The sequence below is a fragment of the Cynoglossus semilaevis genome, chromosome 17 (assembly GCF_000523025.1).
Source record: "Cynoglossus semilaevis isolate Cse_v1.0 chromosome 17, Cse_v1.0, whole genome shotgun sequence".
Taxonomy (NCBI): domain Eukaryota; kingdom Metazoa; phylum Chordata; class Actinopteri; order Pleuronectiformes; family Cynoglossidae; genus Cynoglossus; species Cynoglossus semilaevis.
In genome coordinates, this window is record NC_024323.1 from 10,877,557 (window position 1) to 10,899,576 (window position 22,020).

The 22,020-nt window shown below is 40.0% G+C and overlaps 2 protein-coding genes across 4 annotated transcripts; one reads left to right on the forward strand and one right to left on the reverse strand.

The window, feature by feature from the left end:
- Window positions 1–1,786: 1,786 nt before the first annotated feature.
- prpsap1 (phosphoribosyl pyrophosphate synthetase-associated protein 1) lies at window positions 1,787–21,704 on the reverse strand. Of its 3 annotated transcripts, XM_025064646.1 has the most exons (12): window positions 21,257–21,704; window positions 20,929–20,981; window positions 20,394–20,460; window positions 20,099–20,271; window positions 19,662–19,777; window positions 19,483–19,538; window positions 19,267–19,412; window positions 18,381–18,422; window positions 16,185–16,255; window positions 15,610–15,756; window positions 14,928–15,111; window positions 1,787–1,887 (listed from the first exon to the last, which is right to left on the reverse strand). In XM_025064646.1, the coding sequence occupies exons 1-11, from the start codon at window positions 21,337–21,339 to the stop codon at window positions 14,953–14,955; spliced, it is 1,113 nt and encodes a 370-aa protein (XP_024920414.1). In that variant the 5' UTR covers window positions 21,340–21,704; the 3' UTR covers window positions 1,787–1,887; window positions 14,928–14,952. The 3 variants fall into 3 exon arrangements, with proteins under 3 accessions (XP_024920414.1, XP_008328284.1, XP_008328286.1); XM_008330062.3 differs by lacking the exon at window positions 1,787–1,887 and having other exon boundaries at window positions 13,077–15,111; window positions 21,257–21,702; XM_008330064.3 differs by lacking the exons at window positions 1,787–1,887; window positions 18,381–18,422 and having other exon boundaries at window positions 13,077–15,111; window positions 21,257–21,696.
- LOC103393195 (ras-related protein Rap-2a-like) lies at window positions 10,807–12,444 on the forward strand. Its single transcript, XM_008330065.3, has one exon. The coding sequence runs from the start codon at window positions 11,146–11,148 to the stop codon at window positions 11,770–11,772; it is 627 nt and encodes a 208-aa protein (XP_008328287.1). The 5' UTR covers window positions 10,807–11,145; the 3' UTR covers window positions 11,773–12,444.
- Window positions 21,705–22,020: the final 316 nt, after the last annotated feature.

Below are 22,020 nucleotides of genomic sequence, written 5' to 3' on the forward strand. Positions count from 1 at the left end.
CTGAGGGGGTCATACAGAGGCTGGTTCGTGACTCGGTAAGCTGTTGCTCAATGATGTTTGTGTTTCGGAGTCTGTGCCGTAAAGAAAAACAAAATCATAAAAATGTAAATTTGGTCGTTAGCCAAAAACAACATACACTGAAATTTTCCAAAGTCGCCACGACCGCCGCTTGAAACTTGTCTCTGCAGTCCCTCATTCCAGGACAGGTCTGCTCACGTCCTGTTTTCTGAGAGCTGCTGAGGATGACTCCCCCATCAGCAGAGGACTCTCACCTCAGTGGGCTGAGTTTGGGGTGAGTATTGACTTCTTTATGAGACCACCTTATGAATGAATAAAATACATCAGGTTGTTATTTAAGTCAGGCTTATTGTTTAAAGACTGATTTTGATGTAGGTTACACCGATGGCTCCCTCTGCCGGTGTGGACGTTTCACACACGTGGACATCGGTCGTGTTTTTCGCTGCAGCCTTCAGCGTAGTTGGTGAGAGACTTCATGTCTGTAGACTGATGTACTGCAAACTTTACACTGTATGATTTAACTTATACAGTATTGGAGGTTATCATGGGATAATCACGACATATATTTTTGGGACATTTAGCCTATAGTCTATACTAGCCTGGGCTCTGGGGCACCGAGAATAAAGGGGGGAGGATTTCAGGGGTCCATGATTAACTTATGATACTGACAAATGAATTATGTTGCCAGTCTCCCGGTCGGCTGTCTTAGGAAGCCAATAAAAATTCACGGGGCCCCGACGATACGTTCCAACAGTGAATTTTCAGACGTCAAGAGTAGGTTTTAAGAAATAACTATTTTAGTTGTGTAACCCTTGAAAGCCACAAGAGGGCAGAACACACCGACCAAGACCAAGCTGCTATTAACATGTACTGTATTTACCGAATATATGTGTATATGTATATGTATATGTATATATATATATATATATTCTTTCTTGTTGTTTAAGAATACTCAATGATAATAGATAATATATATATATATACATACATACATACATACATACATACATACATACATACATACATACATATATATTATGTCTCAAGAAAAAAGAAACAGATCCTGTTTCTTTAACCCTACTGTGTGACTCTGTTATCATGTAGTCAGTCAAAACCTCCAGGCTGTGCCCGAGGTTAAGGCGTCCTGCGGTCAGAACGTGAGCCTCACGTGTGATGCCAGCTCATCTAATGGACAGCTGAACATAAAACTGTTTTCCTGGCTGGGAAAAGGAACAACCTGGTGTCGGTATAAAGATAACACGACTGGTGCAGTGTGTGAAAGCACAGGCAATGGTTCCCATCACAGCCTCACTCTACAGCTCACCAACCTGGATCTGTCCGACCAGGGGGAATATCTCTGCAAACTGCTGTCCACTGTTGGAGTCAAATATGCCACCACTGTGGTTACAGTACAAGGTAGGAGTGAGTGACATCATCACAGGAGAATAAAACAGTCAGAAACCGTACATTTGTCTGTTGTTGTTGTTCAGTTTTTTAAAACATCTGTTTCACAGACTGCCTTGAAACACGTGGCTCGGCAGTGACCAAGTCTCAGCTTATGTGCTGGTTCACTGGAGTTTATCCCAACGGCACCGTCCACTGGTTTCATGGAGACCTGAATGTAACAGAGCAGGCCAATACCACGCAAGTGGTGAACAGCCACGGCGGCTTCAATGTCCTGAGTACCTTAAATATGCAGAAAGGAAACGAGGGTCCGCCGTATAACTGCTCACTGTGGATCCCCTCTGAGAGGAAGTATCTCTCCACCGAACAACTGACTTCTGCAGGATCACGGAGCAGCACGGACGGTCTGCAGTGGGTCTCTGCTGCAGCTGTGGTACTGTGTTTTCTGGACTTCATTTAGAAAAGCTGAGGAATAAGACAAAAGCAAAATAAAAAGCAAATGAAACAAAGATGCAGTAAAATGTTGGTTACAAAAAATACAAATAGAAAGAGTGATAGGAAGGTGATTAGAAATTGAAATTTTATACATATCGTATTTATGTGCATATATGCATGTGGAAGTAAATTGAATTGTGCAAACTGATATGCGTGTGTGTATTTTTATATATGTACATATATATACATATATTTATATATGTACATATATGTGTATGTGTATATGTTTATATGTAGACGTTGCTGCCTCCTGAACCACTGATTTGTTTTTCACTATTTTTGATCAAAATCACGGTTGCCACGGAAATCTGCGGTCACTGGTCTTCAATACACTTTCATCTTCCAGCGTGTGTTGTTCTCTGCAAACCAAGGTCTGGGTGAGTTCTTGTGAAACAGTCTGTTCTTTTGAGAGATGGGCAATTATGTTATTTGCTTTGAAAGGGCCCGTGATTAGGAAGAAAAAAAAAGCAAAAAAAAAAAAAGCAGAGTGCTGCTCCGAAAAAGATTTTCTTTCTCTACAAAAACATTGGGCTAGACAAGCCATCATTCAAATGGACTGAAAAGAAGAGCAATCTTTAAATTGTTGACAAGATGAGGACAACAGTTGAGGTCGGGCTTTGTTCACACAGACCACAGAGACATACGGATAAACACAGGTCAGCTAGGTGGCGCTAATCCCCACTGGTTATATTCATCTCTAGCACCAAATACTACTAGAACTACCTCTGCACTCAATAATTGTACATAAGTGCTACAACTAATGCTGCTTGTTACGTGCAGTCATCGTGAGGAAGTGGGCAGGACCCAAACGCAGCACTTGGGACTGACTTCAAGTTGCAAAGTGTTAATTTCCAAAAGTCCAAACAACAAAAACTCACTAGAAACCTCAGAACCAGGAATGTAGAAACATGGGAACGCAGGAACACAGAGAAGCACTCATACTGAACAATGACCCACGAAGACAAGGTGACGGAGGGAGAACACAGGTGACTGTGATGACACTGATTAACCCTCACACACTGGAGGAAAAGGGAGACAGACAGACCTCACACTGCTATTGCTACGGCTAATGCTACCACTGATACTTACATATATTCATGTAAAAAATATACTGTCCTAAACATAATAACTACATATAGTAACAGTGAGATAATCATCAGTTAAAAGTATGTTCCCACTTTATGTTTTATCATATTAATTCTTTTCTCATTCATGTTTATTTTCTTTTTTCCTTACAGCCAAACATCATTTCATTTTCACTTCAGCTGCTACTAAAAACGTACACATTATCAGTGAGACACTGTGACAGAGTAGACATGAATACGAGTGAGGGGGAGTGAGTGCCTGGGGGGGGGGGGGGGGGGGGTGAATTAAATCATTTGCTGTAATGGGTAAATGATTTTATTTGAGAGGGAAAAGCTGGGAATTTGTATTGAACAAACATCAAACAGAACAGTTATATAAGCTTCCAATTATTTTTATATAACTGACACAGTTCAGACTCCACCCGTTCACTGATTCAGCCTCTCCTCCCCCCTGAAGGGAGCGAGCTGTGACACCACGACTGCCACTCTCACTTCTGACAGCTTCACATTCCTGGACATGAACGATGATATAAAGGACAATCTGTTCATTTCACGTCTATTTTTAGAAATGCATGCATCCACGTAACGGTGCCTTCATGGAACGGCCGCCGTATCAATAACGCAGGTCTGCTGCTCTGTAATTATGACTGAGTGAACGGACGTTTGATCCAAGACAGACCATTATAGTCAAGCATAGTTGAATAATCCGACAGTTACTCATGAAGAAAACCCATCAAATTACCAAAATAGTTTTTTTTCATCATATACACGGTTTCATTTTGATATAATTAAAAGGTTTGTCGCTAATGAGGCAGATCAGAATTTTTTGTTGATTTTGTATCCTTCCACAATGAGGTCAAAGGTTAAACACACAGGTGATCTGGACTTTTCAGTCAAATGGTTTAGGCAAAAACATGAGAAGAAATTGCTCAAAGTTGTCAAAAAAAAAAAGCCAACCTTTATCTTAAATGTTACAAACACATTAGCCAAAATGATCTTGAACCCATTTGGAAATGTGGTCATGAACCGTGATAAGAGGAAACATGAAAGAGGTCTCAGAATAAATCTGCAGAAGTAATTAATTAATCCCTGCTGCAAATTAATATCAATAAAAAGATTATAGACTCCGACAGAAATGAGATTATAATCTGTTTACTATCAAAAGGGTTGGGGCTGTCAGTCAGCTGACGTGACATTTGACAGAAAGTGGTTGAAGGACAGAGACATTCCACAGAGAGATTCTGCATGGGGAGAAAAACTGATTTCATCAGAAATACATGACACATGTTGGGTTATAAGTTGCCTCATTGGTCGGACTGCGGGCGGTCACATTACCAGCCATTATCTCACTACATTACACAGTCAAACAACGCCTCAGGTCATGTGCCTTGGAACCCAAACATAAAAACTAATCAGCATGGCTTCATGAGTTTCCTCACTCAGAATTGTCTATGAGTGTGTGTGTGTGTGTGTGTGTGTGTGTGTAGTCTGTACAGCTGGCACTCTATATACATCGCCTCAACTGGAAAATCAGGTGAGAGTTCAGCAGAGTTGAACTCAGCGAATGGTGCGGCGACTGTTTCGACCCCGTCACCTCTGTGTACAAACAGTGGAGACGTGTGACATCGACTGCAGCTTCACTTCGTAAACAAAGTCACGTTTAATCCTCTATTTACACAGCTTTCTTTGATCGTACGTTATTTGACTTTATCAAACGCTGGACCAGAAGATCATTTGACCATTCAGTACAGCAGGTTCACGTTTGGCCACTCTGCCCTCTGCAGTACTGCATGGACCAGTGATATTTTCACCAATTCCCATTTCTGTCTTTGAGAGTTCCAGTTTGAAAAGAAAATGCAATTTGCATTTATCTTCAGCACTTCTTTATATATATGTTGATCTACTAGTTTACAACAACAACAACAAAAATTGAAAAATAGTCTCCTGTCTACCCCCAGAGAGTACACTAATGGCACACATACCATAGTTTGAGAACCACTGTATTAGTTTGATACAAACAGGCAAGTTATTTGAGGTCATATTCTGAAGCCGGGGTCCTAAACCACATTGAAACATTAAAAGTTGACCCGACTGATTTGGGGGGTTAAAAAATTCCAAAATATTATTGTGCACTATCGCCACATAGTGGACAAGATTTATGCTTACAGTATATATTATGTAAATATCCAAGACGTTGCAGCATCCTGTGATGGTGGAGCAACATCCTTGACCTTCTTGGTGATAAGTCGGTCAGCGCCACAGTATCGGTCACATCATGATCCAAATTGTGGAGGAAGATTCAGCCTGAAGCCCTGGCTTATATAAAGGTGCTGAGTGTAATTTTTGATAGAAAAAAAATCCAATAAAACTCCTTTAATTCACAGTCATGCAAATTCCACCAGGGCTGGCGATAGCCTGTGGTTTCTCTGCACTGCTAGAAGAACGAGTTCACCTTGAACAAGTTCATAAAAGGAACCGATGAGAACCTGGGGCCCTGACTTCATGACAGGAAGCTGTTCTTGTTCTTGGCAAGAGAGGTGGCAAAATGCAAAACAGACTCTGTTCAGTGAATAATAAATGCAGAAAACCTTTCATTTTGCATTTAGCATATCAGTATTTCCCAGAGGCAGGTTGTTGTGTAAGCGTTTGCCGGGTGCAGCTGACGAGCGGGTCGATGAATACCCTGTGAAACCAGACAGGATTTTTAAGGTGAATCAAAAAAAAAAAAAATAGCCTGGATAAATTGGATTTTAGCATATTTTTTTTCCTTTTACCAAAAAACGCTGTAAAAACTTTTAAATCATTATTCTAAAGCCGATAAGTTTTCAAAGTACAAAAACAAAATATTAATATAATCATAAACAGTTGGCTCTCACCATCAACTTACAAAACCATCTTTACATAAAGTAGAACATTTCATATATTAAAAAACTCTTACGAAGGAGCCACAATATCGTCCACATGCTTTGAGCCAAGTAATGAAAGGAGCAATTAAAAAATCGTCACTGAAAACAAAGTCATGTGATCAGTTATATATCTGCTTTGAGAATCTATGTCAGCCGTGTAATAATTACACTGTTCCACTTGCAGACGTTGTCATCAGGCTGCACAGAGACTTCCCCTGACATTAAATTCATGAAGCACCTCAGTGATATTCAGTACAAACCAACAAACCACTGCTCAAATTAAAAGAGCTGTTGCCGCGGGTTGTTCCCTGACGTAACCCACGAAAGGCTTGTACGAACACCAAGAACGCCGCGCTCCGACAAACTTGATTTCAGTTTGTTTCACTGTGGGACTAATTATTTCGTGAGATTTCCGTAGGAGTAAAGCTAAAATGATAGCGACTTTCATTACAGTGGAAAAAAAGAAAGTAAAAAGTATTAGCTACACGTTGACGAGGATGTAGTTAGTCGCATAATTAAAGTTAGCCACGATATAGCCACAGCAATAACACCGTACACAACCAACAGGAGATGCTCTTCCAGCATATTCTAATTATACTAATTATACATAGTCTATTTACCTAAATTCTAACATGCAAATCATAAGCACACTGGCCATTTCCAAGTCCTAATTATTAATAATTGTTCATGACCATGTTTATTTGAAGTCAAGATTAGAGCCATGCAAATTAAAATGTTTATGAGCAGTGAGTAGAATTATCATGGGAATCTATTACTACAGTATGGAGTGCTGCATCAATACAGTGTTAATGACCACTGCTCTGACCCCCAGAGGCCTCCTTCACCCCTTCAGTAGCACAGATTGCACAACAAATGCCTTAAAAGAGATGTTTTGACTGACTGATACAGATTGCACAACAAATGCCTTAAAAGTCTGAGATGTTTCGACTGACTGAGCGTCTTCAAACACGACCGTCTCTCTCTCTCTCCTCACGGTGCCTCTCTAAAGTGGCAGATTCAGGACTCTTCTGTATAAAAATAAAACAATAATTAAGCCACAGAACATTTGCACTTGCTGTTTAATGATCTGCCTTTCGTCCAAAAAGCGGACGGGGCGCTGCACGGGGACAGCTTTAACAGCCGCGGCCACAGTCGTAACAGCTAATGCTTCTTCAAACACAGAGAACATTCTAGTCCAGCCGGAGTGTAATGAGATCGGTCTTTACACACCACCTGCACCTTTACCCACCTCCACACTTCTAATTATCCAGGGCAGGATGTTCCAGAGCCGAAGGTCAGTGTCAGTGTTTTGACCTGTGGCTGCTGTACGTACAGTATATACGTATGTAGGTTAGTAGACATTAGTGGGTCGTTCAACCGTACAGGAAGATCCTCATCCACATGTGTGGACTGTGTGGGATTTGTTTTTTCTCATTTGCCTTAGATGTTGTTGTATTATTTTTTTTTTTGCCCACAAGGAACAAACTCTGGTCCCCAAACATTTTCTACCCCCCCAGCCTTTTTGTATATATTACATTATCAAGCCCCCCTTGTCCCCCATGTCAACACATTCACAGATACTGCTTTAAATCTATGCAAAATTGTATGTAGTTCCTACACAAAACACTCCTCCTGTTGAAAAAAGGAAAATTAAAATTAAAAATTAAAATATATATCTGTGCTGTATTTCAAGTACTTTTTCTTCTCGTTTTTGTTTTAATAATTCTGTGTTGCTTTAACTCACAGTTCAATTCACAGTTTAAGGTATTTGTTTCTTCACTTTGAGCTACTTGGGTTCATTTATATATTCATTTTTATATTTTTAAAAAATATTTCCAGCATCACTTCTTATGTATATTTTGATCTCAGTAAAAATAGGCAAGGTGAGCACAACCACTCTTCAGGTTCTGTACCTATTGCTCAAAGGCGGCCAATTTGAGGTTTTTCTATTCAGCTGTGAAGACAGAGCCTCCGCAGACACCTGAGCCTGATCCATCGTCATATATATGTGTGTCGAGGTCAAGTCCATGACTCGGTGACCTTTGCAGCAGGTGGCTCCAACCCAACGGCAACGTCTACTTTCTCCCTATGGCCCATGACATTATTCACATCTCAAGGCGTGTCCAGGGGGAACAGAGTGACTGAGTGGTGAACGTGCAGCATCAGACACTAAGAGTTTATCAATGTCAGAACTTAAACATGTTACCCCGCCCTCCCCCCAGCAATGTCAGAACTTAAACATGTTACCCCACCCTCCCCCTCAAGATTCCCAGAATTCACACCAAGAGTAGGTCTGGAAAGAAAAGTAGACGAGTCGTCTCTGCAGTGTTGTAACCCATACATCCTTCATCAGATTCATCACCTTCATGTCCAGGGTCTATTCTTTTATCAGTGCCATTCCAATATTAAAACCAAATAGGTTTTTGTTTTGGGACGTCCACGCCCTCTGTAACGATGCCAAACTCTTTGTTTTCCTCTACTGCTGTGTAAACTTTAAAGGATCCAAGTATAGACTCTTGATCGTTCGTTTATTTACCTAAGTACACAGTTGTGGTTCAGAGTTAACAGTGTGTGGTTAAATTTGCACATCTCCCTCCTCTGACAAATAATGAAATTAGACATGAGTGACAGGCAGCCTGGGTTGCCACTCAGGTTAAAAACACACCTGAGTAAACACAACCTCCAAGAAAGGTGACTACTATAAGTTTGGAACGCATCACAAGTACACACGTGATTTTTCTGCCTCGATATTGCATGCCAATATTAATGTGCACCAACTCCTTCACTGGCTTATCAAACACAGTCGTGTAAATGTCATCAGGTGACACCTCGAGGAACTGGATCATCATGCCTTCTTAAAATACTGAACCCTGAGACAAACAGTTTGTGTACTGAGAACTCAATCCCTGTGTTCAGAAATAGTACAATAGGAGTTCTACACAAAAGTCATAAGCCGTGGAGAGCTGGGCTCTGAGTGACTGTCCCTTCTCTGAGATCAAATAAAGGACTGGGTGCTCTGAGTACAGGCTGTTCTTCCCACGACCACAGCCAATCACCGCAGACTAACACCTCCGAGCCAAAGAAAACAATAGGTCAGTTCTACTTCACAGTGGAACAAACAGAGCAGCTCGAAAAGTTGTCAACACCGTTAATTGTGCAAATACATTTAGGGATAAACACCAGGCTTGTTTAAATAATCCAGGACTTCTTTCTTTCTTTTTTTAGTGTTGATTTTTCAAGGATTACATAAATACAAAAAAACAGCATGCAGATAATTAATCAGTAATCGATTGTAAACACCTCACAATAGTACTTGTATTGAATGCAGACAAAAACTGTGGTCAAGTCAAGTTCTGTTAGCACAGGTGTGCCTCAGGGCTCACCACTTGGGGGCCCTCCTTTTCATCATTCTAATTTCCTTAAATGATACAAAGTGTAACATAATAATTATGTAATAAGGGGGCCCTCCTTTTCATCATTCTAATTGCCTTAAATGACACAAAGTGTAACATAATAATTATTTAATAATTTATCTTGGCCAAAGCTCATCTCATAAATCTCTAGATTTATCTCCAACTGCTGTGTCATAATGTCATTTTAGCCTAATCAATTCAATCGATAAATAAATAAAGTCCACCAACCTAGTAGGAAAAGACACAGTTTCTATTTGATCCACAGTGGTTCAAAAGCATAAATAGCATTAAGCATTTACATTTCTTTTTAAAAGAGTTTTAACAGTATAAGACCTGACATTTATTTGTAAGGAAACTATAACATTAAGAATGAGAGAAGCACTGACACATCTTGATCTGTCCGTCACCTGGATTTAATGAAGCCAGGAAACAGAATCTCAGGGTGGAATCATTCAGGGACCTGGGAGCCTGTCTCCACAGAGGGTGAAAAAAAAGTGCAGGTCTGCATGGCAGAGGTCAAAAAGTCCCGAGGCAACGTCCCAACGTCTTTACTGCGAGGTTAGAAAATGAGACAGCTCTCAGTCTGGCACACTGAGATATAACGTTTTGATTCTGAGAATCCAATTTTTCCTCTATAACAAAGTGTACAGTCTGTGGTCAGACAAAGGTCAGAAAAGAGCTCATACAAATCCATTCAATTTCCAAACAATGTTCCAGAAGTAAGGTTATTACGAGAGCACTCTCATTTACAGATCATTTTCAGGTTTAAGTTAATGACTTGGTGGTAACATAGCAACAAGTGGAGGAAGCCTGAACTGAGGAAGCCTGCGAGTGGATCATCGCAGCAACACGCAGTTTTCTTTGTCTGAATTTCATTTGCAGCCTGCTGACATTTGACTTTTAAACAGTATTTGCATATTTTCAGCGGCTACATTAAACAGTAAAATTGTGCAGAGAACGTTGGATTGGCTGCTGAACTAAAGTAATCAGAGAGGTTTTGGTTAAAGAATACAGATACGACTGCATTCTTCCTAAAATCGTACAAAAAATACAAGCTTTTTTGTTTATTACATTTAACATTTAATATTTCAGGCAAATGAATAAAAACTCCATTTAAATACAACATTAACACTTGTTGTATTAACTTAAATGGAAAGACTTCTGAAGAAATCTGACAGAAGAACATGTTTTTTTATGTCTATTTGTCAAGGGAACATGTTCTCTTGCTCTCAGTGAGTCATGACAGGTCCTTGTTTGCAAAGGCAGAGCCTATGATGCCGGACCTGAACCAGTCAACCAGCTCCATTTATTCAGATTACTGCCTCGGTGCATCATTTAATTTACTTGCAGTTTTGAGTCAAATCAATCAATCTGTTTTAAGGGTGTCCCTAGATTTCTGGAAATGAGGTCTTCAACTTTAAATACCAATATATAATATATATAGAGAGAGGTAATAATATATACATATATATATTATCATCAGCCATTCTAAAACATTATTTAAGGATCTGCCACTGCTGCTACACACAGTTCCTTTTTTTCCTTCTTCTCACTCATTTTCATCTCTCTCTCTCTCTCTCTCTCTATCTGACTGCTCTGAGTTCATGGAGAGAGGGAGACAATGCCTGTTTCTGATTGGCTGAAAGCAGATGGGAAGGTACAGCCTCTGGACATAAATACAGAGAGCAGTCAGTATGCATTTTAAAGCATCATCCTCTGACACACAACTCCACCGCTGCAATCCAAACCACCTGCAGAGAACTATAGGTGAAGGGACAAAGATAATCTGCAGAGATTATCATCATATCGCTTTCCTAATCCACCATGTCCTTTGTGGTTAAGGAAAAGGCAGAGGTGCGGCTGGTGTTTTTGGGAGCTGCCGGAGTTGGAAAGACAGCTCTCATCCAACGTTTCCTCAAAGATACCTTTGAACCCAAGCATCGGCGCACAGTGGAGGAGCTCCACAGGAAGGAGTACGAGGTGGGAGGCATCAAAGTCACCATCAACATCATGGACACCAGTGGCAGCTACTCCTTCCCTGCCATGCGTAAGCTCTCCATCCAGAACAGCGACGCCTTCGCCCTCGTCTATGCCGTGGACGACCTCCAGTCTCTGGAAGCTGTGAAGACTCTTCGAGAAGAGATACTGGAGGTCAAAGAAGACAAGTACACGCCCATCGTTGTCATCGGAAACAAAATTGACCGCCACAATGAGCAACAAGTGTTCACCAAGGATGTGCTGTCCACGGTGGAGCTGGACTGGAACCACAGCTTTGTGGAGTCGTCAGCCAAAGAGAACGTCAACGTGCTGGAGGCGTTCAAGGAGCTGCTGCTGCAGGCCAACCTGCCCAGCTGGCTCAGCCCAACCCTGTGCCGCAGGAGAGAAACCATTCCAAAAGAGAGCCCCAAACGACCTCCGATGAACAAGACCAACAGCTGTAGCATATCGTAGTCATGTGACTTCAAGAGCTCGGACATGAAGGCCCAAGCAAAGAGGGAGAAGTCTCTGTTGTGGGGAAACTGACAGGTCAAACGTCCAGTCGAGTGTTTAAGGTGTACAGAGTAGACACATGATGTCCCCTCTCACCACGCCACCGCAGGAGCAATTGTATTGATAACCAGAGAAATTACCCCGGCGACAAGAAAGTAATCTGAAAGTGTGCAGACATATTTAACTGCAGTGTAAAAAGAGTCATGTTGCAAATTTGCATTTTGATTTTTCACTCTCACCTTTGTATTCATTTCATCTTGGGGGTATTTTGTGCTGCTACTGTCTTTAAAAAGCACATCAACTATTGAGGCAATTTTATTTGTTTCAATGTGGTTTTTCTATGTCTTTTATGAATGAACAAAAGTGAGGAATAAAAAGGTGGAGTTGTTTATACTGTAATCTGCACATGTAAACTGTCATTCTGACATATTACCGTACCATTTACTGCAGTTTGTTGTCAATGAATTGTTTACTTTACTCAATGTTTAAATTAAAATGTCTTTTTTCCTTTTCTACAAATTCACAAAATCTACAAATAAAAACATTTTTTATATGACTAACGTGAATGTTGTGCAAAGGTTACTTTTGTCTGCTAACATTTTTTGTAACAACAATTAAAAAATACTGAAATTACTGATTCTAAGTATTCTCTTTAAAAGCTGCCACTGTGCTATATAAAAATTGTAACTAAAACTGTGACAATAAAGAGACATCTCTAACAGATACAAAGATACAATTAAGTTATATATTATATATACTAACATATAATATTATATATATATATATATATATTATATATCAGAATATGAACTTGTTGCATTTGTTAAATGCGCTTGATTCAACAACACTATGCTATACTGGCCTCTGGTGGCCATTATGTGTGCCACATTATGTATGACACTGGCCAAGATGTTTCAAATAAAATGAATATTTTTTAAAATAAGTAATAGCTTTAGCGAAGAAAAAACAACTCGTACCAATACAAGAACGACTAACAGACCAGAATAACTTCTAGACTTGGTCAAAGCTCCTCAGAGTTGCTTCAACACCTGATTTGAACAAGTACAGGGTCTCTGACTGACACTACAGACCAGGGGTAGGAGAAAAGGAGAAGAGGTTGAATATCAAACCGTCCATACGCACACATACACTCACACTCCAACCAACCATCAATTCACAGCGAGCGATCTGCAGTTTTTGCAGACTGTGGCAAAAAAACCCAAAACACGTAGGTACACAAGTACCTCGATAAACCCACAACAATATGGGTGGTCAAATCAGTTGCACATAATGCCCAGTGTTTTATTCTTACTGATATTGACAAAAACATGTTTTAATTACACACATCAGAGGAACATGACACACAGAGGAGACATTAGGAAGGACACAATGATGCAATGAATGTGAGCTCACATCTCAACCCATTAGCACATCCATCCTTTATGTCAGTGCCATATACATATTATATATATATAGGTTGGATGCTTTTAGGTGTTTGCCATTTCACATACAGAACCTCTGTTTCTCAGTTCCTATTTAGTGCAAAAGTTGAGTGAAGTAAAATGTTCTTCTACTTTTCTTCATCTGCATGTTTCAGAAAGTTTACAGAAGATGTCATATGGAGGCAGAGTGACCAACCGTTACATAAAACACAAACATGATGCATTTGTTTTAGGCAAAGCAGATTTGAATTATAACAGTGAGGAACTCATCAAAGCACATTTAATTATTGCATCAGAAGAAAATCCTTTAAAATCTTTAAAATTTAAACAGATTTAACATTTCAGGCACTAAAACAAACAAGTTGTGGAATAGAATATGTGGAAAGAAATAAAATTAAAAATGAATTATTACCAATCACCTACATGGAAAACTCAATGTGAACGAATGAGAAATAAAATAGTCTGGAATATTGAAGTGCTTCAAATATTGCAGTCATAGTGACAGAAGAGGCCTGTTGTGATGAACATATGAGCACATCGAGCAAACTTCAACTCCCTCGTTTTTTCCAACAGTTACAGTCACCTAGGTTAGACACAGTGTCGTCGTACACACACATGGTCAACATCCACAGAACCGCAACACTGTGGATATTCACTTCAGCCAAAATCAGGGGTAAAATGTGAAACATAACATTTCGTTATTTTTCAATCAAGTGGATCAAGTTATATTTACAGGGATTACTTTTATTTCTTGCTGTGATCCAATTAAATATTTAAAAAAATATCAAAATAATAATAAAATCAATAGTATGGCTCCACAACTCCACAAGACCAACCAACCTGGACTTCACATACACAAACGCTTCAAATGTCTGCTAATAAAACCTACGAATCATCATTCATCGTTGTTTCCAGTGTCTTTGTTTTTCCTGTCTGTGGTGAGAATGCAGTCACAGTGCCAGGCAGCTCTGATTCTAAGAGCCAGCAGCTCATTTAGTACCAACAAAATCCCATGACTGCACACACTAGTTACGATCTCTGCAGATAAAGCTGAATTAATAATTATAAGTTACCACAGTGTGTGATGGTGAAACATTTAAATAAAAAGCATCTTCAGTCTTTTAAAAAAAAAATTAAATGCATAAAAGTTTCAGATCTGTTTGAATATATCTGTATTCCCCAATCTTGGTCTTGACCCCTGACTCTTGAGGCTAACATTTATCACTAATCAAACCCTGATCTAGCCCTAAACCCTATCCTAATCTGACTCCAACCCTATCTAAGCTTGACCTAACCTTTAACCCTAAAACATCCCTAAGGCTGAACTCACACCTAACCCTGAAGTCTAAAACTAAATCCTAACTCTCACTCTAATCCCCAATTTCCTCCCCAAATAAAGTTTTTCATTCTGGTATTAATTCAGTGTTGTTGATTTAGCAGCTATATTGAAGGCCTGCACTCCATGCGTCGACATTATAAGGGCACGATGCATTTAGCAATCCAACAAGAAAATGAAATATTCACAACCTTTGGTACGATAAATTAAGACTTCTACATTTCTTCTTCTGCCAGGAGGACACATCCGATCCTGTTCACAACATACAGCACACATGAAACATGGTCGGACCATGTTATACTAAGACGGCGAAGGAAATCGCTCCTCTCCCAACCCACCTCATCGCCACCTGCTGGAGACCCTTTAGTCGTCCACGGTGATGTTGCGGAACAGGTAGGCCATGGACTCTCCGTTGTGGATGCGGCGAATGGCCTCTGCCAGGATCATGCTGACGTCCACCGTCTTGATTTTAGGACACTGCAGCTTCTGTACTTCATGAGGGACAGTGTTGGTCACGACCACCTGAAGGACGAGACCACACCAAGATTATTGTTAAGGCATTAACAAAACATTTTAGTTGAATTTGAATTTTTAAAAAAGCAATTAGCCAATAGTGTTTTTTTTAACAGACTGCTTTAATTAAACGTTCCACTCAAGCGGTCACACTTTGAAAGTCGGTGCAGTTTGACTCCTAATGACTTCAGCATCCTTTAATTGGTTGGTGCATGAACTTATAGCTGCTGCTGCCTGGCTTTAACCAAATGTTAAAGAGACACATTTTTTAATTTTGTCTTGAAATGTTTTTGAGGATTGCCTAAAGAAAATCTGAAATCCAGATTTTTATATACAGAAAGTATCCTTGTCATCATGCCCAGAGCACCTTAGTGGCAATTAATGGACTCGATCCTGAAACCTTCCGGACCCAAGTCCGCTTCCTTAACCACCAAACCCCCACTGTCCCGGTAAGTTAGACTTACTATAAAAATATAATCATAGCCACAGTTTTATTTGCACTTTTACCTCATCAATGGTCGACTCCTCTATGAGACGCGGAGCGTCAGCCGACAGTAAACCATGTGTGGCCATGATGTAGATCTTATAGGCTCCTCTCTCTTTAAGGATTTCAGCCGCGGCGACAAAGTCTCCGACGTCATCTATGATGTCATCCTGTAATAAAAGAATGAATCTCACTTTAGGGAATACTTTTTTTTTTTCTCATAAAACACAAGGTCACCCAACGAGGCCATAATGTCTACAGTGATGTAATAATAAATAAAAAAAAAAAAAATTAACTCATCAGTTCAGAGCAATTGTAACACATGGTTCAGGTGTCATTTGTATCATCTGTTACATGTGTGACACGTGTTATTAGGGATGGCTCGATACAACTTTTTCATGTCCGATACCGATATCAATCCGATACGTTCTTTTCTCCTCCAGGATGTCGCAGGCTGCCGTTGCTGGGACGGTAGTTTCTCTGTTTACGGCAAGTCACACAAAGTTAAGCCGAGCATCTGGGCTTTGGTATCGGATTGAATATCAAGTATCGGACCGAGCCATCGCTACTGTTGATTGATGCATTTGCAGCATCTTACCACGATGATGGCAATTCTCCCTCCCACGTCTCCGACTACAGTAATGGGAGGTTTCTCCTTGGCCATCATTACTGAAAGGGAAAGCACAGATGGTTACTGGTAAGGGCATGTAAAAACACTGGTGCGAATTAAACTTCACTGAATTAAAAGGAATTTCAGTAGATTGGGTAAAATGGGTTGAGAAAATGTTTTGTGATTCAGTCTAATCTAAATCCCAAATCAGTGGGCTGTCACGGAGGGACGTGAGGAATTTCTAGAAATTCAATGATTTGAATTCAAGAGTATACTGATTCAAAATGGAAATCAAATACAGCAAGATTGCCCCCATTCTACCCCACCTACCCCAATAACATTACAGTGAGATGCTGTACTCAGCACAGGACATGCCATGCAGAAAAAAACAAACTCAATCAATCAATCAAAAATACAGGCTTTTCTGCCCAGGATACCCAATCAGAGAATAACGACTAAACTTCCTGAAAACACACTCAGCCTCCGTCCTGAACTACTGCAGGCACAAAACAGAAATCTGCAGAATATAAGCCACTAATATTCCACATAGGACAACAATGGCTGACGGGCACTAATAAGAACTTCTTCATACACATTTGTCAATGTTCTGGTCCTCTGGTCCATCGCTGCTGCTCCTGGCTACTTTTACATGCACAACATTCATTTTTTGCAGCACACATGCCAATCACAGAAGCCGGGAGAAAAAATGACAAGAAGAAATGCCATTTTTCTCATCATCAAAACAACTTAATCTGTTGTGATGACCATTTCTGAATAAGGCTGCGGTAAATTAACCTTTAAATCACTGAAGGTTAAAGGTTAAGACAGCAAAGACCACTTTACTGCAAGAGCCTCAATACGGCTAACAGGGTGATACAAAACACCACGATTTTGTTGGGATCTGCAAGTGTGCATGTATAGTGGTCATTTACAAGGGACAAGGAAACAAACTTCTGGTAAGCAATGAGCCAGCAGAGCCGATTGTGAAGGACACAGTGTCGAAAGCAGAAGGAGGAGGAGCATGCCTTGAACGCTGTGCTAAATACCGTGGATTCAGCATCGTCAGAAACCTGGCAGTGTCACACTCAGACCTCCAGAACAGCAAAAGCCACATCATTAACAGCCCACGCACTCCTGAGGATTCATGCATTGCCTTCGCAGCTTGTTGGGACTTTGCAACAAGCTAACAGAGGAAAAGTATTGTTTCGATGTTATTAAAACACATGAACTGAGGACGGATGTCCTTGAACAGGGAAGTCCAGTTACTGGCAGTCCTTTTAGAGAATCTTCAACGTAAATGTAAACAACCAGCAGAGACTGCTCTCAAGACGCTAGCTGAATAAAAACAAGTGTCAAACAACCAATGTAATTTACAGAAAGTTGCTACGTTTAAATGCAGGAAAATTGTTGTTGTTCAGTTGTTTTTTTAACAGTGCAAAATTCAAGGGTTTCAACTTTATGTTGCAAATTTCAACTACATTACATTTAAATGATTAGATGAAATTCTGTTAAAAAAAAGAAAATAAATTTCAACTCCTTTACCTGATAAAGTCAATCAACTTGTCCAGAAATAGAATTTCTTTCCACTATTTCCACTTTGCTCCCTCAGATAAATAACTTTTTTTAACTTTACTGTGAAAAAACTATGCATGAAAATCTTTTCACTTCCCATACTGGGATGTTAGCTTTTAAAGACATGCTTTGTTGCTAACACTGCATGCAGCTCTGAGCAATGGTTAATCAGATTTCAGTAGCAGGTTTAATGTGGATGCATCATGTGTTGATTGGCAAGATGAGTCCAGAACTATAAGAAATAAAACAAAATAAAGTTCTGAGATGACTTTGGTTTGATTTGTGGATTTTTCAAAATAAAATCAGAACACAACAAATCCAAATGGGGGCTTTTTTCCCCCCATCTTGTAGAACCATCTGCCAGGAATCCTTGTAAACTGACAGTGAGCGTGAGTGCTATTTGTGTGTGCAGTAAAATGAGCATCACACACATGGACTGACTGACTGGAGCAAACGTGTTCGTGCAGTTAACACAAACTGCCCCTCAAGAATCCAGACTGGTTTTACAAGATGTGACCAAAAAAGCCCATCAATGTACGCATGCACAAACTGAGGATTCATAAGAGGAGAAATCAGTTCATAGTCAGATGTAAGTTAAGTTCATGGCCGTACTTGGGAGCTCTATGCCGGGGAACGGGGCTTGTTGTTTGCCTGCTATTACCAACAAATAAACACCACGTTAACACAAATGCACAAGTATTGCACATGACAAACACATGAGGCCAGGACTTAAAAAATCCTCTCTAGAAATTGAAAAGAAACATTAAAAAAAATCACCGTAGTAAACATTTAAATTAAAAATGTTTAGTTACATTAAAAGCAGCTGGTGACTTTTATTGTGAAAGAGGATTTTTTAAGTCCAGGAAAACAATAAAACACAAGAAAAATATATATATTTTTTTTGTTTAACTAAATAATAATGCAAACACTAGAAGAGTCATTTGCCAATGACACAGCAGTTTGACATTTTCAACCGTAGACTGAACGAGGCCTTACCAGAGTTAGACTGCAAATGTGTCAAAAACTTTATGCGAAAGTTAAGTTAGTAATTCATACAAACAAAAAAAAACTATAACTTTTAGTGTGTGCTAAAGAAGACACAGGCAGGGAATATTATTATGTACAGTCAGTTATGAGTTACAGTTTGCTGAAGATGCAGCATGAGTAACACCGGTGTATCAGAGGGGTTTAGAACATGCAGCGACACTAAAAACAATCGCCTGGCGAATGGTTGATGGTATGACAGAGCTCCACGCAGGACTAAAAACAAGGCAGGGGTTATGGTATGGATGCGCTGAAGTATTGACACATCAACCTTTAGAAGCACTGAAATTAAAATGATGTTTACTCCTGAATGTAATGAACATGGAGGAATCTATCAGCATGAGAAACAACAAATAAGAATAATTTAAGTTACAACTGTGGAGCGCTGAACCAACACAACCTGGAAAGAACGCCTGAAACACTGTAAGGCCTGTGGACAGATGTGAGTTCTTACAAGGCAGCTCCAGTCCGGTGTGACCAGTGGTGTTGCGAACACATGGCGGCGAGTGACGTCCATCGGCCATGTCAGACTCGGAACACTGAGCCTCCCCGTGGATCACAGCGAGACCCAGGCGAAGGCGCTCTGCATACGACTGAGCCCTTAACCGGGAAATAAAAAGTCAGAATATTTGTTTTCACGATAAAAAAGTTTAAATCTGTGTGTGTGTACCTCTTAGCCGCTGCTGGAGATTTGGCCACAATTATGGCATTCCGGTAATCAGGAATCTGACGGGAGTAGGAGAAAAGCCCAACGTTATTTTTATTTGTTTCGTAATGAAGTAATGTGTTTCAAAGAAGCTGTAAAATCTGAAATAATAGAAAGAAAATGAAACAGAAAATTCTGGTCACCTCCTCTTGGATGTACTGAATCAAAAATGGTGAGGCGCGGAGGTTGTCCACTGGGAAGCCGAAGAATCCTTGGATCTCTTTCTGATGCAAGTCCATTGTTATGATGTGCGTTAAACCTTTGAGGAAAAACAGTTTGAAACCAAGACATTTTAAAGAAACCCCTGCCCCTGTCTTTGTTCCTGATGTTAAGATCCCTCCAAACTGTTGGAATTGTTGTGATTTCACTGCAGTGGGAAAACGATACACTGTCTAACTGGTAGCGGTGCAGCTGATAGAGGTGAAAAACTACTACAATGTGTCAAATTTGCTGGACTGAAATGTTTCCAGGTCAAGTAAAAGTACCAGTACTGAGTATACGGAGTATAGTGATACCCGCTATTGGTCCGATCCTAGTTTTAATTGTGCATTTAACAGCTTGCAGTTTGTCATGTGTTTACCTGCTTTGGCCAACATTGATGCTAAAAGCTTGCAAACAATGGAGCCTCTCTTTCTCATCTTGCACTGCTTGCTGTAGGGGAAGTAAGGGATAACACCAATGATGTTCTTTGCACAGGACGTCTTCAGGGCATAGGCCATGACAAGCAGCTCCATAATGGCTGTGTTGACATCTCTGGAAGAAGCATATTGAGACAGAGAATGGAAAAGGGTGTTCATTTCAGCAGGTCCTGCAGGAGACGATGTGAATCATGTCTCAGTTTTAGGTGGGACATTACAGTAAATGTCAAACCATACCTTGGTATTGTCTGGATGATGAAGATCGTTTGTCCACGAACAGATTCTTTAACATCAACTCGTGTCTCTGAAAAAAAAGGATGAAAAAGACGTCAAGTGGCTTTTTTTTTTGGCTTCAATTTTAACTACTCTCTACACTAGAGACAAACTACTAGTTAGACTCATACCTATAACCAGTTAGGTCTGAATAACAATCATAACTTGCCTGCCTTGAACTGTTCTCGAACACTGCAGTAACTCTAAAGCAAAAACGTATTTGAATAATTATACATAAACAATAAATACTTAAAAATAACCATCAAATGTTTAACCTGTTTTTTTTTCTTTGTAATCTGGTCTGTAACATGTCAAAGATCTTTAAAATATGAATCATATTTTCATTTCATATTTCCTAATATCTCATCTCATTACCTAAACGCTCTGGTTTTGACCATAAACTAAAAGTATTCAGTTAACTGTCACAAAGGCGCAAAGAAACCAGAAAAAAAAATCACATATTTAAAACTGAAAAATCACAACATCTACAGTATCTTACCTCTGTTTGGTTCCTGAAAGACCACGGACTTCCCCAGTTCAACACCCAGTCTCCTGACAAACAGAGAAAAAAAGCCTAAATATAAACGTGTGTGCTAATTTATAATCATAAGACACTGCGGCAGCTGTTACATTTCTTACGTCATGTTAAAACTGCAGGGTCTCACGAATAAAAACCCAACAGGTTTGACACCTATAAACAACCAGTGAGGCATAAAATGTGATCCTGAACATTTCTAAATCTTAGAACTCGACCTAAAACACTCAACATTATTTACAGCTTTAAATGTGTTCCTGATTTAGGGTCAGTGGAGGAACTTCATGCTTACTCTGTTATCTTCCTGGCCAGTTCCGTACATGCTACGGAGGAATTTGCCGAGAAGACGCGGTAACCAGTTTTAGGAACATTCATCGTGTCGATCCCGGGAGGTCTCTAACACCACTGTGACCCCTGTGAACCACTGACACCCGACGTCTGTGCAGCGGATTTTCCGCGTGCTACGTACTCGCTGTCAAGTGCTAGCAAGCAAAGCAGCAAGCAGGCTAATCAACAACAACCTGCCGGCGTCTGTTGAACACAAAATAAAAACCTTCCAAAGAATATGTTGAATAGGGCAAAAACTTTTCTACATCATAACACTGAAACAAAAGGTGACTTTTCTCCTCAATCAGTAAAATAATCCGAGTGCAACCTGTGAAGCCTGACCACTGGCCACACGCTGAGCTACGGTGTCGCGCTTGGGTCAAACATCTGTGCTGCGCTTTCACGTTCTACCTGTTCCCAACGTCTAGAGACAAAACAATGACTTACTCAAGCTGGTAAAAAAAATTAATATCGCGACTAAACTAAATTAAAGCGATTCATTATAATTATAATGGTGGCTCAGTTGTAAGTTATCTATGTTATTTCGTTGTTTTGATGTTTTGTCCACAAGTACGTGCATGAATGTGGGGACCTGAGGTGAGCCGTTGACAATTTATAGCACGTATCAAACTCAAGGCCCGCGGGCCAAATTCGGCCTGCCATTTTGTATGGAGCTTTAAAAAGCATTTTATAAAAATCCATGCAGTAGAGTTTCTTAACCCGATAAAT

What these genes read in the sequence shown, in the direction of transcription:
- LOC103393195 (XM_008330065.3), top strand. Translation starts at nt 11,146, where the DNA reads ATGTCCTTTGTGGTTAAGGAAAAGGCAGAGGTGCGGCTGGTGTTTTTG.
- prpsap1 (XM_025064646.1), bottom strand. Translation starts at nt 21,339, where the DNA reads ATGAATGTTCCTAAAACTGGTTACCGCGTCTTCTCGGCAAATTCCTCC. An exon ending in ATCATCCAGACAATACCAAG is followed by an intron (nt 20,272 to 20,393) that starts GTATGGTTTGAC and finishes TGCTTCTTCCAG; the next exon opens with AGATGTCAACACAGCCATTA. An exon ending in AGGAGTCGACCATTGATGAG is followed by an intron (nt 15,112 to 15,609) that starts GTAAAAGTGCAA and finishes CTCGTCCTTCAG; the next exon opens with GTGGTCGTGACCAACACTGT.